Source organism: Anopheles stephensi, chromosome 3 (genome assembly GCF_013141755.1).
Source record: "Anopheles stephensi strain Indian chromosome 3, UCI_ANSTEP_V1.0, whole genome shotgun sequence".
Taxonomy (NCBI): domain Eukaryota; kingdom Metazoa; phylum Arthropoda; class Insecta; order Diptera; family Culicidae; genus Anopheles; species Anopheles stephensi.
In genome coordinates this window covers 9598084-9613130 of record NC_050203.1, presented here as the reverse complement: position 1 = coordinate 9613130, position 15047 = coordinate 9598084, and the positions used below count along the sequence as shown (strand labels likewise).

The window sequence follows — 15047 nt, the reverse complement described above, 5'->3', positions numbered from 1 at the left end:
GGAATAAAGGTATAAAAAAAGAGAATTAGGAGAGAGGAATACAGCAAACAGATAAAAAGATATTTTTCATTTAGTTTTTAAATTATTCAATCGTTTCGAAAACCGATGCAAATCGCCGATGCTCCGCGCAAGTACTGTAGAGAAGGTTGTAAACGTTTCAGTCCTCTTTGACGGCAATCTGTCAAACAACAGTCAATGGCGTCTTTTTTCACGATATCGGCAAAAATAGCCAAGTTTTCCTGTTTTGCAGGTTGAAAATTTTAATTGAACCGCGCTTTAAAAAGGGTGACCGCAACGGATGCCGGTCGGTTGGTGTATTAGCTTAGAGTTTTAGTTTTTTCTTTTATTATTGTTTTCTCCGCTGGTTTCTCGGTTGGACGATGGACATACAAGCTCCGTCACCACCAAATGGTAGGTTTAGAGCAGCGGGCGGGCAAACGTCGTCCGAAAAACAAGCCACCCTTTTTCTTTCTACTGAACAACCCGCACGAATGCATCCCTATTTACCCCCCAGATATCGAACTGCGGAACATAATCGACAAACTAGCCGATTTTGTGGCACGAAATGGACCAGAGTTTGAATCGATGACCAAATCAAAACAGCGAGGCAACCCAAAGTTTGCGTTCCTGTACGGCGGCGAATTCTTCAACTACTACCAGTACAAAGTGATAACCAAGCAAGCAAGTAAGTTTCCCGTGGTGGTGTGTGGGCTTCTTCTGGCAGGATTCATAACGTATCTGTCGGATCCCTACTACCATTAGTGATGAAGCAGCAGCAACAGCAACCACCACAACAAAACATGTCTTTGCCACCGTTAATGGGACAGCACGGTATACCTCCACTGCTGGCCGGTTTTGCACAGCAACCGCCACCCCAAGCGCAACAGCTACCCCCAGCCGTTATGCAGCAGCACCAGCAACAGCTCCTTCATCAACAGCAGTCCCAAGCGCAACTGGCGCCCTCCGCGAATCCGAATGGCGGCAACGGTTCGACTGGCGCGATGCCTCAAATATGGTCCAATCCGCCGCCGGTAAACGCCGGCCCATCGAACACCGCCGCCCAGCTGGTGGCCAACAATCTGAACAGTCAACTGACGGCACAACTGGAAGCACTTACCAAACAGCAGCAAGCTTTAACCGAACAAATACGCCAGTCGGAAATGAATCTCACCGCTCAGCATGGGGTAAGCCACCATCGGGATTGGATTGGAGCTCGTTTGCTTATTAAGTTTTTTTTTTGTTATTGTAGGTTCTACTACAACAGCAACAGGTGCAGATAGACGAAGCCCTCGTTCGGGCGCAGGAAGAGATGCTTATCAGCCAGTCGAAGGAACACAATATTCCACTGCACGAGTTCGACAGCAAGCTGCAGCCGATCATTGATTCCTGCACGAAAGACAGTATATCGAATGGTAAGTTGCTCGTTTGCTGTTCCCGTTCGTTCTGTTTTCTTTTTCTTTCGGTTTCGAACATTCGCAACAATGAAAACAAACCAACGTACAAAATCCCTCTCTTGACTCAACAACGACATTTAACGTGCTTGAACACTCCTATCGTGTCCCTCGTGTCCTCACTACAACAATCCCACAAAATGCCCAGTGAATGTTTCTTCTAAACAATCACTATAAATTAGATATAAATACCCGAACATAAAGCACACTTTATTTGTTTCTTCCCTTTTGCTACGTAAAGCAAAGCGGTAACCCCTTTAGCGTTTTTAATTATTTTTAAACAATTTGTTTGCTCACATCCCGCTAATTCCGTGTTACGAACCCCCAACAAAAATGATCCCTCCATCCACCCATCTTCCTTAAAACGTCCCCCTATTAAAAAAAAACACACAATACGCATTATCAACACCTAACAACAAATCCCAACGTTTCTAATGGCAAATTTCAATCTACATATATTTTTTTGTTAATTACAATTTTAGGAAAAGGCTGGATTTTACAGCATTGTACCGATTCGGGAAAATGTCAAATTATTTCGCAGTATCTTTTGAGAAAGTAATCATCATATGTACCGTTTCCTACTTATCTAATTAGCCCTTTAACATTGAACCGTGCATTACTATCGTTATGTTTTTGCTTTCCGTTATTGTTTGATGCCATTTCGATAACGAGTTGAAATTCGTCACACTGCTGCACGGGGCGACGGACGGCAGGTCGAACGGCAAGCAAGCTACCGCGACAGGTGGTTCGTTTTTTTTTTCGTAACGTTTCAGTCTCTGTTAAGAAATGTTGCTCTCAGTCGAGCTTGCAAATGATTGCGCGATCTTGCCATGCTGCTTTGTTGAACCATTTCCCACGACCACCACTACGCAGCTCCGGCGTGGAAAGAGTGTTGCCCTCTCTACCAATCTACCTGTCGCAGCCATTCGAACTGTGGGCCACTATCGCCGCGGCGCAGTGCTGAAGAATTTTAAATTAAGAAAGCAGGACAGCCAAAAAGACCTTAGCGAACTTTCGTTTTTTTTCCGATCTTTATCTATCTACTTGTAGGGCGTTAATAGCTGGAGTTTTATTTACGCAAAAATTGCACCTGATATATTTAGTAAATGATGTTATACATCATTGGTAAGTGTCAAATGCTTCTCTTTTTTTTCGCATTATTATACCCTTCAAATTCCTGCCAACCGTTTGGTTGAACATTCCCCGCCAACCGTGTGTATTGCATTGGTAGTTGTAGAAGCGTTTTGGCGTTGCCTTAGTCCCAAAAAATGGTCAGCAACAATAAGAATGGTTCCTTTTTCCGCCCCGCGTTTCAAATTCCACCAATCCTTGGAACAGTTTAATCGCTGTGCCAAATTAAAGTAGAACTAAAGGCAGCTATGGCTAACTAATTTCCTTATTTATTAACTTATTTATGGCCAGTACTGCTACAAATTAAGTTATAACCCCGCTAATCCTTTCTATACACAAAAGACATGTTCACAAATCACACTAGATATTTGCAACTTATCTTACTTTCCTTGTTATCGTAAATCTACATTTAAAATGTTAAATTTTTAAAGCTAAAAAACGTTATAAAATAAAGCTTTATAATAGAGAGACTGGCTAGCCGTTCGACGCACACGGTCGCCCTCCTAACACACTCCCAAATGCAACCCCCACCACCCCCCCCCCCCCTACTCGAATCGGCTTTGCGAACGCTTCCTTAGTGCAAGCATTTTACAAACAAGAAACCATACTTAGTAACAAATCTTGCAGCATCCGGAAAAATGCCGAAGAGCTGAAGAAATGTCTGGAAAGCGCGGTAATTCCCATGTTCTGCAACGCTCAGATTAGTAAGTTCCGTTTGACTCGTGTGTGTGTGTGTTGGTGTGTTGATTGGTTGTGTGATGTTAAAGTGCCTTTCTTCTTTCTCTCTCTCTCTCTCTTATTGTAGCCGCGAATGACGAACAAAGGGTAAAGCTGACCAAGCTGCTGTCGCTGTGGGAATCAAAGGGCAACTTCTTCGATGCCTGCGTCATATCCAAGCTGAAGTCGCCGCCTTCATCACTGCAGGAGTACCAGACCAGCCTCCTGACACAGCACGCCAACGTTGTCGCGGCGATCACTCAAGCCACCAAGACTACGTTTGAAAAGTACGTCTCTTCACTAGCCGGCCGGATAAGTTGTGGAATACTTGAATCACACGCTCTCTCTCTCTCTCTCCTACTTGGCAGCTACCAGCAACAGCATCAAGCATTTGTGCAACATGCCACACAGCAGATCGCAATGCTGGAAAAGCAAAAGCAGCAGCATCTCGAACAGCACGCCCGCAAAACGGGTGGCCTGGTCACGGGTGGTCCTCCGCCACTGCTCCCGGAGCTGATGGCGGCCGTTGTCGGAGCAAACAGTGGTTCGGTAAATGGTGGTGGTGGTGGTGTTGGAGCGGGTGTTGGTCCCTCGTTGCCTTCGGTTGGACCCGCTGGACCACAGCAGCCCCCACCATCACAAACGGCTGATCGTGGTGGTCCTCCCCTAGGTGGTGGCAATGGCGGTGGTGGTGGTGGTGGTGGCGGAGGTGCCGGAGGTGGTCAGATTCCTTCGCTGCTTGATCAAAATATCAATTTTGGGTTGCTTTCGGCTGCCTTACAGAAGCTTAAAAATATTCAAGACAATGGCCCTCCGGGGAGTGTGCCGGGAGTCGGTGGAAGTGGGAACAACATGGCCACCCAACAGCAACTACCGCCACTGCCACCACCGCAACCGGCGCCGCTTGGGCGCGAAGGAGAACCTAGTAGCGATTATACACAGCCACCCCCGAACTTCCCCATTCCGGACCTGTCACGTCCGCCGCCGAACTTCCAGTACGGTGCACCGACGAACCTTCCACCGCCCGGGGACGGTATGAACAACGTTAGCAATAACAGTGGAATGGCACCGGACGCTCGTCACCCGCATCCCGATGCTCGAACGAATGACGATCGGGACGAGCTCGATGATCGCGATCGGGACGATTTGGAGCAGGACCGGCAGGAGCTGCAGGACGAGCCCGATCAGCAGGAAGAGCCGGATGTGGTTGTACCCGCAACGGCGCCCGTCAAGATTCCCTACTTTGAACTGCCGGCCGGCCTAATGGTTCCGCTGATTCGGCTCGAGGATTACAGCTATCATCCGCTCGATCCGGACGAAATTCGGTTGCCACCGCCGACGCCCACGAACGATCGGTTGGTCAGTGCCGTCGAAGCGTTCTACGCACCTCCGAGCCACGAGCGTCCACGGGATGGGTAAGTGTTTTAGCGCCATTTTGCTCCCGCTTCGGCCACTCACCCCTTTGCTCAACTGTTGCATTTATCTCTACCCCTTCCACCCACAACAGCGAAGGATGGGAAAAGCTGGCGCTGTACGAATACTTCAAGGTGAAGAATGCCTCGCGCAAGCAGAAGGAGGATGAAATCGATCGAGGGCTGCGCGATCGGTCCCGCTCCCCATCGCCGATCGATCCGGACCTGCTGAAGGCGACGAAGAAGCAGAAAAAGCGTACCTATCGCTCGAAAAGTCGTTCCCGGTCGCGTTCTCGCTCGCCGGCCGACAATGGCACGGTGCTTCATGCCGGGCAGCAGCAACAGCCATCGTTGCATGGCCCCGGTCGCAACAATCAACGCCACCATCGGAATCATCGCTCGCGCAGCAGATCACGGTCCCGGTCACGGTCCCGATCGCCCGCTAGTAGACGGTCGCCATCCTCGGCCGGTCCACCGTCGGTGTCGGCCTCTGCCCGACCGAGCCGTAGTCGTTCACCGGCCCGTCGTGATCATCGGGAGCCGCGGGGTGGTGGTGGTGGTGGTGGTGGGCGTGACATTCGACGATCACCTACACCGCCAAGCTTTGGTGCCGGTGGATACATGAAGGCGGCCAGCAGTTTCCTCGACGAAGGAGCCGGCAGCAAACCCGGTAGCAGCAGCAGTGGAATCGGCCCGATCGGAGGTAACCACCAGTTTCACAACGCAATGAAAGGTATGGGCAGTGGTGGTGGTGGTGGTGGGGGTGGTAATAGTGGTCCGGGTGGTACCATGGGAGGCGATCGTATAGGGCTGGGAGCTACGATAGAACCGGTCCGCCAGGACACCTACAATCCGGCCGATCCTTACGAAAGCTTTCGTAAGAATAAAGGGGCTGCTTTTATTACGCGCATGAAAGCACGGGCGGATGAGCGGAACTGAAGGGGGAGACCGGGGGCCCACCAACCAAGCCTGCCCCGAGAGTCAATGTCAGGGTTTTCGCCAGTCCGTGTGTGTGTGCGTGTGTGTTTGTAACTTCATAATTTGTCTCTGTGTAATAAGAACGCTAGCGAGATTGCAAATAAATGTAGATTAACATTCTGTCCCAGGAGTCGTGTGTCGCTACACTGCGTCCAGTTTCTATAAAGGCTTACCTAGTTTTTAGACAGTCGCTTTTATGGGTATTTCTTGAGTTGAACGATTAATTTGTTAGTTAAGCAGAATAGTTAATCAACAGAATAGAAATATCACTTTTGAGTTTCTAATTGAATCCTCTTTGATACTTAACCCACTGCAGGAGAGGCTTTGAACTGCCATTTGGTTCTGGCTTCTGTTGACTCGATCTTGATATAGCAGCATCTTTTGGGTTTTATAAGAAACAATTATTTTGATGATAATATCACAAAATGTTCTCCAAGGAATGCTTCCGTAAGTGACGGTCCTCTGAGAAGTTAATATTCTGGCTAAGGAGTAGAATAGGCTCACAAGTTGTACGGGGCGCAACTGTATGCAAGTGGTGTGAAAGTTCACGGTGAAATGTGTGCATGGGTATTTAGGACATAATAGTAATGTTTAAATGAATCGTTAATTAAGTAAAAAAAAAAATGATAAAAGACTCGAGAACCCCCCCCCCCCCTAACAAAATTTGTAAGGCACTGTAGGATTAACGCCTAAATGTATGAAATCCGCAGTACACGTTGCGAAAGCTTCACCGTGTGCTTTCAGTGTGGTCAAAAATGGTTGAATAAAGTCGAATGAAATATTGCTTATTATTCGATTAAATCCCCATTTATATTGGCTTACAGAAGCTACGTAATAATTTTGGTAAAAGACTCAAGAAGGCCCCCCCTAGAATCTTTTGTGTGCAGCACTATGGCCTGTCATTTTTGTTGTACATTGGGATTTCTGTATGGTCAAAACCCATTTAATATAAACATTGTGCATTGTTCCTTAATACTGTTAATAGACAGCGATTAGAACATGATAAAATACATTGTAACAAGTGGTTTGAGATTATGATATTCTTATGTTTCCTCCTTTGCTGAATATCAATGCAAGGTAACAAATATTCATCGAATTACTGTTCCGTTACCGTTCGAGAACGCCGTGCATGTTTTAGGCCCGATTGATCACCCCTAGTGCGACCGAAAATTAGTTCGAAGCCCCTGCAAGCCAAAATGAATGGTAAGGTTAGCGGAGAGGGGGCTTTAATCAAATAATAACAATATTTTATTCGACTTTCTTCAACCAATTTTGACCACACTGAAAGCACACTGTGAAGCTTTAGGAACGTGTACTGCGGATTGCATACCTTTAGGCGTATATCCTATAGTGCCTAACAAATTTTGTCAGGGGGGGGGGGGGGCTTCTCGAGTCTTTTACCAAAAACCCCTCTCCGCTATCCCTACCATTCATTTTGGCTTACAGGGGCTTCGTACTAGGGGTGAACAATCGGGCCTATAACTTGGACGGCGTTCTCGGACGGTAACGGAACATTAATTCGATAAATACTTTTTACCGGGCATAGATATTCAGGAAAGGAGGAAAAATAAGAATATCAGCATTTCAAATCGCATGTTAAAATGTATATTATCATGTTCTACTCGCTGTCTAGTACCTTTATTAAGGAACAATGCACAATGTTTACATCAGATGGGTTTTGACCATACAGAAATCCCACTGTACAACAAAAATGACAGGCCACAGTGCTGCACACAAAAGATTCTAGGGGGGGCCTTCTCGAGTCTTTTACCAACCATTTTTTCCTATCTCGTCATGTTCTCATTCCACTGTGCACTTCCACGAAAGCTTGCATGCGATTTTGTTCCATGCAACTTGTGGACCGTTTCTACTCCTTAGCCAATATCCTTGTTTAAAAATAATACGAAATTTGTGTGCACTACACTACACTACAATCCGGCTCAAGTCTGGCTAAGTTTCCTACTGAGCCCGATGACGGTATAGAAGCTGAACGGCAGTATATTGATGCCCGAGACCGATTTTTAAGCAGAAAAGAAGAAAAAAAAACTTTGCGTGTAACTCTTCCATATCCGCATCTCGCTATATTTGCGATCCAAAATAAAATACTGTATAATGATAAAAAGTGCACACACACTATTCCGTAGCGAAGTTACTTGCAACAGCTGCTGTACATCATGCCACTCGGGGGGTCACAGTTCCACAAGGCGCCATTGCGTTTTTCTTTTTGTTAGAGTTCGGCATTCCGGAGCTAGCTTCACAGGAGACCTGCTGAGCAGAAACTTCGTTTATTTATTTCCGTTTTGTTTGCTTGCTTGTTGGCGAATTATTATACGTATGTATTGTGAAACTGCTTTACGCTGTCCAGTACGATCACGTGATGTCTGTTGGTGTAGCGATCGAAACACGGTTCGGTCGGTCGGTCGGTCGATCGATACAATACTTTATTAGAGCTTTTTGTTTGTTTTTTAATGAGCACAGCCGCGCACCGCAAAACCCCCTACTGTTCGTACCACAATGGTACGTTTTTGTATTCTATTTTATATACGTGTGTGTGTGTGTGGGGTTAGATAGTTGTATAATCCACTTACGACGACAAATTCAACCCAACGCAGCGTCGTTGAACGGGCAGAGGCAACGAATGGCATCGATCATCATCATCATCATCATCATCTGGGCAACGGATAAGGAAAACCATGATAAAATTATGTTACAAACCCCCTTACTTCCTGTTTTAACACTACAAAACGTTTGCATGCATTTTCTCTTTGGGGGGGGGGGGCACCCCCAGCAAAGCATCCTGCCTGCGTCCTTCTGTTCAACACCGCTGACTTCCACCGCTGATCCGGTTCGGGTTCTCTACGCTAAGGTTTTCCTTTAAATTGTTATTTAAACCCTTCCTTTAAGAAGCAAATTTTGGTATGCAGTTTTACGCAGCAGACGCCAAATGGGCGCTGTGTGGCAACAAACGATGTTTAACTTCATTTTGAAGCCCATCCTCGTTTGTCCGACGCCCTATTTTCTGGCTGTTTTTTTTTATTGGTTTGTGGATTGCTTTACCCTCGTTGGTTCTCGCTCACTCTCTCTCTCTCTCTCTTTCTCTCTCTCTCTCTCTCTCTCTCTCTATCTCTCTTTCCCTATGATTTACGATTAGATTTTGTAAACTAGACATTCCTCTTGGAGGATTATTTGCTGGATGTGTGGCTGCATGTTAGGTTGCTACCGCGTAGTGATTGAAGCTCAACGTGTTTTGGCGCGACAGCACACACCCGCGCAAACGATGCATTGGGGCGCATGTTCTGGCGCACGCTTGAAAGGGCATTATTAAATGTTCATGCTTTTGATAACGTAGTGCACTATTAGCGCAAACACCACGAACCCCACCAGCACTATCAGGTTGGTGTACAGCGAATGCCAAATGTTACTGTCGTCCGCACCGGACCGCCCGGCAACGAACACGCTACCGTCGGCCGATTCCGTTTCACCGCCGGCCGCTTCCTTCCCGTTGCTACCCTCCTCGGCTGTGGCGGCCGCCTGCTTTCGCTGTTCCTCGATCTTTTGCAACCGTTCGCTGATTTCCTCACAAATCTCAGGGAACAGCTCTTGGAACACTTCATTTTTCATGTTAAACTCGAGCGACTGTTGGGCGTAGCGTCGTTTTTCGTACGGTGTCGTTTCGCACGACCCCATCGTCGGGGTCGTCTCGAGCATGAAGCTGAGCAGGCCGGTCAGGATGGTGGCGACCGACCAGGCCGGGTTCCAGGTGTCCGGATGGAAGTCCGATATGCTCAGACAGAGCCGCTTGTTTGTTTTGAAGCGTCCGTTCGGGGTGGTCATGTAGATGGAGGGTGGTTTGAAGGGGAATTCCTTGGTGAAGAGCAGCGTCCCGTGATAGTACCCACCGTAGTACAGCGAATCTTCCGGTCCCTTGATCACGTAGTGCCATTCCAGGATGTTCGATGGTAACGGTTCCGCTGTTATGTACGGTACTGGGAATGGTATGTGAAAGGAGATTGATAAAAATGGTCCTTCTCCATTTCAGCCGCATCTTACCTGGGTCTCGTTTCAGCCGCATGTAGTCCTGTTTTAGCCGGCAAGTGGCAGTCTGTTTTTGGTTCGTCATCGTCGTGGCACTTGGTGTGTGTGTATGTATGTGTGGTTCGAGGTTTTTTTGTCTTCAACAAGCTTCACACAGCTGTTATCGCAAAGATAGCGTATTGGAGCAGTTATTGCAAGCTGAACAATTGAACGAATTGTACCGTAGAAAAACACCTTTTCACTAATTCCTAACAAATGCGCCCGTAACTGTTGTCAACACTGGCTGCTGTCCGATGCGTGTTTACTCTCTACACTGCGGCGGGTAGACGACGAATCAACCTACTTTGATGAATGTCTTTTACGGGGTTGTTGTTGTTTTATGTTTCCTTTTTCGCAGCAAATGCAGTTGTTTGCGGATTTTGTTCGCTGAAATAGAAGATTTCCACTCCTAAAATTCCAACCCGAGCCTTTCCGGTAGGCAACGATAAGACACCTTCTACAACCGCAGCATTCCACTGCACTTGAAGTGTTTGGATTGCTTTTGCCTCTGCTTTTTGCCTCTTCCTTCTGCACGGCCAACCAACTGGCCGCGTTATTTGGTGGTACGCTGGTGTTAGCACACGACTTGCTGCCTGAAAAAATGTACACACAAACGAAAAACCAATCACCAGATGCATCGAGAGCTGGGGCATCTTACTACACGTCAGCGTTAAGCATCTGCGAGTTCACACCATCGTCCTCCTCCCATTGGGATGGGAATAAATTACCGATATTCTTCGATTCGACGACAACAGCGAAATGGGTAGTGCTCAGCGACACGGGACAAACGCGATGCGGTAAGTTAAAGTTTATTCGTCGCACAGCGAATTACACATTCCTCGAACGCAACAAAAAAATAACACCTTCTGCGATTGGAAAAACATCAAAACAATTTGACAGAGTGCAAAACACTTTCCATTGTTCGTACAGGCCTGCAGGAGAGGATCGGGTTTTATCTCCGTTTCAGTGATTCCGGGTAAAAATGAAAATACTACATGATGCAGCAAATATTAAATTTATTTTAAGGCACTTAGCCATTACAAAATCGACATTCAAAACTTTTATTTATTTATTTTTCTTACGTTGTCATCCAAGTGACCGTCGATGCAGCAACATGCAGCGTTTTGACATATTTACGTTAGTGCGGTGCTAGTTTTTTCACTGGGCAAAGGAAAAACAAACTAAAAAGAATTCACCGGGCAAAATGTGAGGAACCAGCCTGTTTTCTAAGTACTACACTCACTACACATTAAATGGAATACCTGCAGGAAGCGGTACTGCTAGGCATCGATCTCTTAGTGCTGGTGGTGTGTAGCAATCAATACTACAAGCTCAGGAAAAATTGTCGTGCGCTGAAGGTGAGCACGGGCTGACGGCAAACCCCCCCCCTTGCGCTGGGCGGCTTTCGGGAAATCGAAAACAACCGAGGATTATGTCATAACTCCGAAAGTTTCGTTTTTTTTTAGGATGCACCACAACTCCCCATCGATGACCAGCTGTCCGACCGGCTACGCAATGAACCGGACCAGAAGCTCAAATATGCTGTTATTCGGGGCAGCGTCACACCTATCGGGACCGCACTGCGGAGTGCAATGTCGCCATCGGTTACCGGGGTGCTTCAGACGATGACCTTAACGTAAGCGGTTGCCAGTGGTCGCCTTGTTTACCGCTCATGCACCGTTTATTTATCTTCCCTGTGATCGTTTGTTTGCTTTTAGCGAGCATCGTGTGGCACGCGCCATGTTTGGCTTTTGGCAAGAGGAAAAACAAATCATACACGTATCGGCGAACGAAACACCGTTCAAGCTGGTAAATGGCAAGCAGGGAGTGGAAATCATAAGCGGCCTGTCGGCCGAACTGCTCGACATGGACACGGTGTACGAAAACTATGAACCATCCTCCCTAACCGTGTTTGACCACCTGTTCGGGCTGTTTTCGGGCGTGCGGCAGAAAGGCTTACAAACCACGGAAGAGATGCTGCGCGACGGCAGCTTCATCACGGCCGTCGGTGAGCTCGAGCTGGACGATACCGGTGTCCGGCTGCATCCACCCTCGAACGGCTCGCCCATGTTTCTTACCACTGCCACCAAAAGCACCCTGCTGAAGCGGCTCGAGGAGGCCAAGTCTTCCACCCTGCTGAAGGTGATCCTGAGCGGTACGATATCGGCCGTGCTGATCGGGCTGATTGCGCGAAAGATTTACAAGCGCAAAAAGCAGGAATGGGACGAGGAAAAGCTACGCAAGCAGCTAGAACAATCGCGCGCTACCCGCCGGGCACGGATGCGATCGGCCGTTACGAGCGAGGATCAGCTGTGCGTCGTTTGCATCGTGAACCCGAAGGAAGTGATCTGTCTGCCGTGCGGTCACGTGTGCTTGTGTGAAAATTGTGCGCAAAAAATCAGCCTCCACTGTCCGGTGTGCCGAGCGGTCATTGAAACCAAAGCGGCGGCTTTTATTTCGTAAATGTATGGTTTTAACTGTAGTTACCTCCACCCGGTACGTTTTCTCTTTTAAGCAGCTGAGCGGTGATTGCTTAATTTATGGTAGATTAAGCGTTAAGCAAGTTAAGAATATAATCGGAACAACAGTTGGGCTCAAATGTAAGGTATCGTAATGGGTTGCTTTTGCTTGGAATGCATTGACGGTTTAGGTCCATCCGGCATTCATCTTTATCCTTTCATGATACGCTCGTACCCACGCTGGTCGAGGTACATTCGCTGGAAAACGCAATACTTTCGTTCGTGATAATCACGATTGCTGTCGCTCAAGTCTGGCTTTACCACGGTCGCACTACCACCCATGCCCGCTGCTGCCGTCTGTCCAGGAAAAAGGTATAAACGAAACGTCTTGGTATGAAAGTCCAAAGAATTTAGGGCGACTTAGTACAAACCTCCAAGCTATCGTAAAGACCAGCCGCATAAGCTCCTATCATAGCGGATCCCAGCAGAACAGCTTCCGGTTCAGTGGGAAGCAGCACCGGCACGGAGCAAATGTCGGCGTGTGTCTGAACAAAGAGAGCATTTTTGCTCAGTCCGCCGCACAGCAAAATCGAGGTGATTGCCTCACGCCCCGAAGCCTCCAGAACCTGTAGAATGTGGCGCGTGCCGTACTGGAATATGGTAGGAAGAAATGGTAGCAAACGATCACCTAAACACCCCGGTCGGGTCCACTTACCGCAAGGGCTTGCATGAGCGCCAGATAGATCAAGGCTAGGTTTTGAACATCCTTCGTCATTGTCAGACCGGAAATCATTCCCTTTAGGTTGGGATCCGCCAGCGGAGAACGGTTACCGTGGAAATCTGGCCACACGTGCAGATCGATCGTTAACCGATGGAGTGAATCTTCACCCTGCCGCTTGGCCAACTGTTCCAGGAAAGCATTTAGATAGGCATAAATCTTCCCATTCGAACCATGCTCCTCGAGCAACTGTCCGTAACACGGATGCGTTTCGAGCATGTGATCCATCAGCACGCCCGTAGCACTCTGGCCCGCCTCGTTCAGATACAGGTCCGGCACGATGGCATGTTTGTACGGGCCCCACACTCCTGGCGCTAATACCGGCCCCTTGGTGAGGCTCATGTGGCACGAGGATGTTCCGCAAATGATCGCCAACTTTGACGTTAGCTTACCTGCATCTCCCGAGCCTCCGGGGCCCTGGCAGCCGAGCAGTGCCAGTGCGCCAGCATGAGCATCAATCATCGAGCTAGCAACAGCCGTGCCAGGGTTTAAGCCAAGCGCTTGGGCGGCTTCCGGTGACAGACCTCCCTCGAGCGGTGTCCCGGGCGTACGGACCTGCGTACCGATAAGCTTCCAGTTATCACCGCTCAAATCTTCGAGCAATCCGACCGCCTGTAGGAAGTCTTCCGACCACCGTCCATTCTCCGCATCATAGTTCCACTTGCAAACGACGGAACAGATCGATCGGTGACCGAGCCCCGTCGCCCGGTACGTTAGGTAATCGGGCAGATCGAAGAACGCGCCAGCTTTGGTCCACACTTCGCTGTGCATGTGGCGCTTTAGCCACAGCAACTTGGGAACTTCCATCTCGAGCGAAATGGTTCCACCGACGTAGTTGAGCATTTTGTGGTGCGTCCCGTTTATGAAGCGTGCTTCCTCCTCCGCACGGTGATCCATCCACAGGATAACGTTCCGTTGGTTGTCCTTCGACGAGGGGCTAACCGTTAGGGGTTGCATCTTCCCATCGAGCACCACGAGGGAGCAGGTCGCATCGAAACCGATTCCACGGATGAGATCCTTCGAATAGCCCGTCGTGACATTCTGTAACGATTTTAGTGGACATTTTGCAGAGTAAGTGCCATTAACAAACAGCCTGGCCCAGTCCCGGTTGCGAGTTCCCGGTGCCATAAAACGCATTGCTTATCTCATCTGGGGCCCCCGTGAGAGTGGCTTTCTATCAGCGTGCAATACCATTAAACTAATCATTAGCGCTGTAACTTCCATCCAAACAATCGCTCTCTCAAGGCGCACAGCCATAATCGAGCGCGTCATCAAACAATTCTGTGCATCTGTGTGGTGGTAGTATGTGCTGGCTCTTAACGTAAAACGCTGAAGATCACCTTGACACACTCGCAAACCGCTGTCCAAATATCGTCCGACGATTGTTCGTAATAATTGGGCTGAGTGTTCCAGGTCCGGATCGGTCGTACGCATGTCTGGACCACTTCACCTGTGCCGGTAACGAGAGCGGCCCTTGCACTGCCCGTCCCCACATCAACGCCGACCAAATACGCTGGAGCGGAACTGGCCATGTCTCGTATGGGGTAACTTTCACCTTTCCCTTTTTAAAAATATCTCACACACGCAAAACACTCGTTGCCGGACGCTGCTGTGCGAGACAGATCGCGACTACGCGGAAGTCTGGCTAGCCCTACACTGGAGGCGAGCTCGCGCTCCAATTGACCTCGAGGTTTGCATCGCACGGTGGCTGCTTTCCGATGGCGGTTGGTCGGACGACGCCACATGTGCGTGGGGAGTGTTGGCGGTATGTTATTATTTGTTGATAAAGCTTAAGTTCGATTGCAACAGGGTGACTCAGGGAAAGTTGGAATAGAAGTGCAAAGTAAGTGCACTAGCGTAGGTAAATGTTATGCTGCCATCAATGTGTGTGTGTGTGTAATTCTCGATTTGTGAAAAAAAAAGCAAACACGTGTTGATACACTTTTTCCCGCCTTCAATTTTTTGAAAGAAATTCACTCAATCACTCTGCTCGAATTTGAGCACAGAGCACTGCATTCGAGCAGTTGGCCGGCTGCTCGAACCAGGT

The 15047-nt window shown here is 48.4% G+C and overlaps 4 protein-coding genes across 7 annotated transcripts; 2 read left to right on the top strand and 2 right to left on the bottom strand.

Annotated features, from left to right (window-relative positions):
• The first annotated feature begins 183 nt into the window (after positions 1-183).
• LOC118513072 (calcium homeostasis endoplasmic reticulum protein) lies at positions 184-5819 on the top strand. 2 transcript variants are annotated; one of them, XM_036058423.1, is made up of 10 exons: positions 184-411; positions 515-685; positions 763-1184; positions 1250-1412; positions 1934-2006; positions 2502-2576; positions 3210-3286; positions 3388-3586; positions 3668-4714; positions 4807-5819. In XM_036058423.1, the coding sequence occupies exons 1-10, from the start codon at positions 381-383 to the stop codon at positions 5648-5650; spliced, it is 3102 nt and encodes a 1033-aa protein (XP_035914316.1). In that variant the 5' UTR covers positions 184-380; the 3' UTR covers positions 5651-5819. The 2 variants fall into 2 exon arrangements, with proteins under 2 accessions (XP_035914316.1, XP_035914315.1); XM_036058422.1 differs by having other exon boundaries at positions 3195-3286.
• A 2100-nt stretch (positions 5820-7919) lies between these two features.
• Positions 7920-12367, top strand: LOC118513068 (mitochondrial E3 ubiquitin protein ligase 1). Its single transcript, XM_036058416.1, has 4 exons — positions 7920-8021; positions 10859-11121; positions 11230-11399; positions 11482-12367. The coding sequence occupies exons 2-4, from the start codon at positions 11017-11019 to the stop codon at positions 12224-12226; spliced, it is 1020 nt and encodes a 339-aa protein (XP_035914309.1). The 5' UTR covers positions 7920-8021; positions 10859-11016; the 3' UTR covers positions 12227-12367.
• On the bottom strand, positions 7939-10709 carry LOC118513069 (ubiquitin-conjugating enzyme E2 J2). 3 transcript variants are annotated; one of them, XM_036058418.1, is made up of 4 exons: positions 10492-10709; positions 9959-10356; positions 9740-9881; positions 7939-9675 (listed from the first exon to the last, which is right to left on the bottom strand). In XM_036058418.1, exons 3-4 carry the CDS (start codon positions 9807-9809, stop codon positions 9011-9013), a joined length of 735 nt encoding a protein of 244 aa, XP_035914311.1. In that variant the 5' UTR covers positions 9810-9881; positions 9959-10356; positions 10492-10709; the 3' UTR covers positions 7939-9010. The 3 variants fall into 3 exon arrangements, with proteins under 3 accessions (XP_035914311.1, XP_035914310.1, XP_035914312.1); XM_036058417.1 differs by having other exon boundaries at positions 9740-10356; positions 10492-10708; XM_036058419.1 differs by having other exon boundaries at positions 9740-10352; positions 10492-10708.
• Positions 12178-14742, bottom strand: LOC118513066 (FGGY carbohydrate kinase domain-containing protein). The gene is made up of 4 exons (XM_036058414.1): positions 14341-14742; positions 12938-14041; positions 12654-12872; positions 12178-12579 (listed from the first exon to the last, which is right to left on the bottom strand). Exons 1-4 carry the CDS (start codon positions 14530-14532, stop codon positions 12433-12435), a joined length of 1662 nt encoding a protein of 553 aa, XP_035914307.1. The 5' UTR covers positions 14533-14742; the 3' UTR covers positions 12178-12432.
• Between the last annotated feature and the right edge of the window lie 305 nt (positions 14743-15047).

Bases quoted from the DNA above. Each gene is read 5' to 3' on its own strand.
- LOC118513066 (XM_036058414.1), bottom strand. From the start codon at position 14,532: ATGGCCAGTTCCGCTCCAGCGTATTTGGTCGGCGTTGATGTGGGGACG. The intron at 14,042-14,340 runs GTGATCTTCAGC...AAATCGTTACAG, and splicing joins CGGTTTGCGAGTGTGTCAAG to AATGTCACGACGGGCTATTC. The intron at 12,873-12,937 runs GTAAGTGGACCC...ACCATATTCCAG, and splicing joins CGCTCATGCAAGCCCTTGCG to TACGGCACGCGCCACATTCT.
- LOC118513069 (XM_036058418.1), bottom strand. From the start codon at position 9,809: ATGACGAACCAAAAACAGACTGCCACTTGCCGGCTAAAACAGGACTAC. The intron at 9,676-9,739 runs GTAAGATGCGGC...TACCATTCCCAG, and splicing joins GCGGCTGAAACGAGACCCAG to TACCGTACATAACAGCGGAA.
- LOC118513068 (XM_036058416.1), top strand. From the start codon at position 11,017: ATGGAATACCTGCAGGAAGCGGTACTGCTAGGCATCGATCTCTTAGTG. The intron at 11,122-11,229 runs GTGAGCACGGGC...GTTTTTTTTTAG, and splicing joins AAAATTGTCGTGCGCTGAAG to GATGCACCACAACTCCCCAT. The intron at 11,400-11,481 runs GTAAGCGGTTGC...GTTTGCTTTTAG, and splicing joins CTTCAGACGATGACCTTAAC to CGAGCATCGTGTGGCACGCG.
- LOC118513072 (XM_036058422.1), top strand. From the start codon at position 381: ATGGACATACAAGCTCCGTCACCACCAAATG. The intron at 1,413-1,933 runs GTAAGTTGCTCG...TTACAATTTTAG, and splicing joins GAAAGACAGTATATCGAATG to GAAAAGGCTGGATTTTACAG. The intron at 3,587-3,667 runs GTACGTCTCTTC...CCTACTTGGCAG, and splicing joins ACCAAGACTACGTTTGAAAA to CTACCAGCAACAGCATCAAG.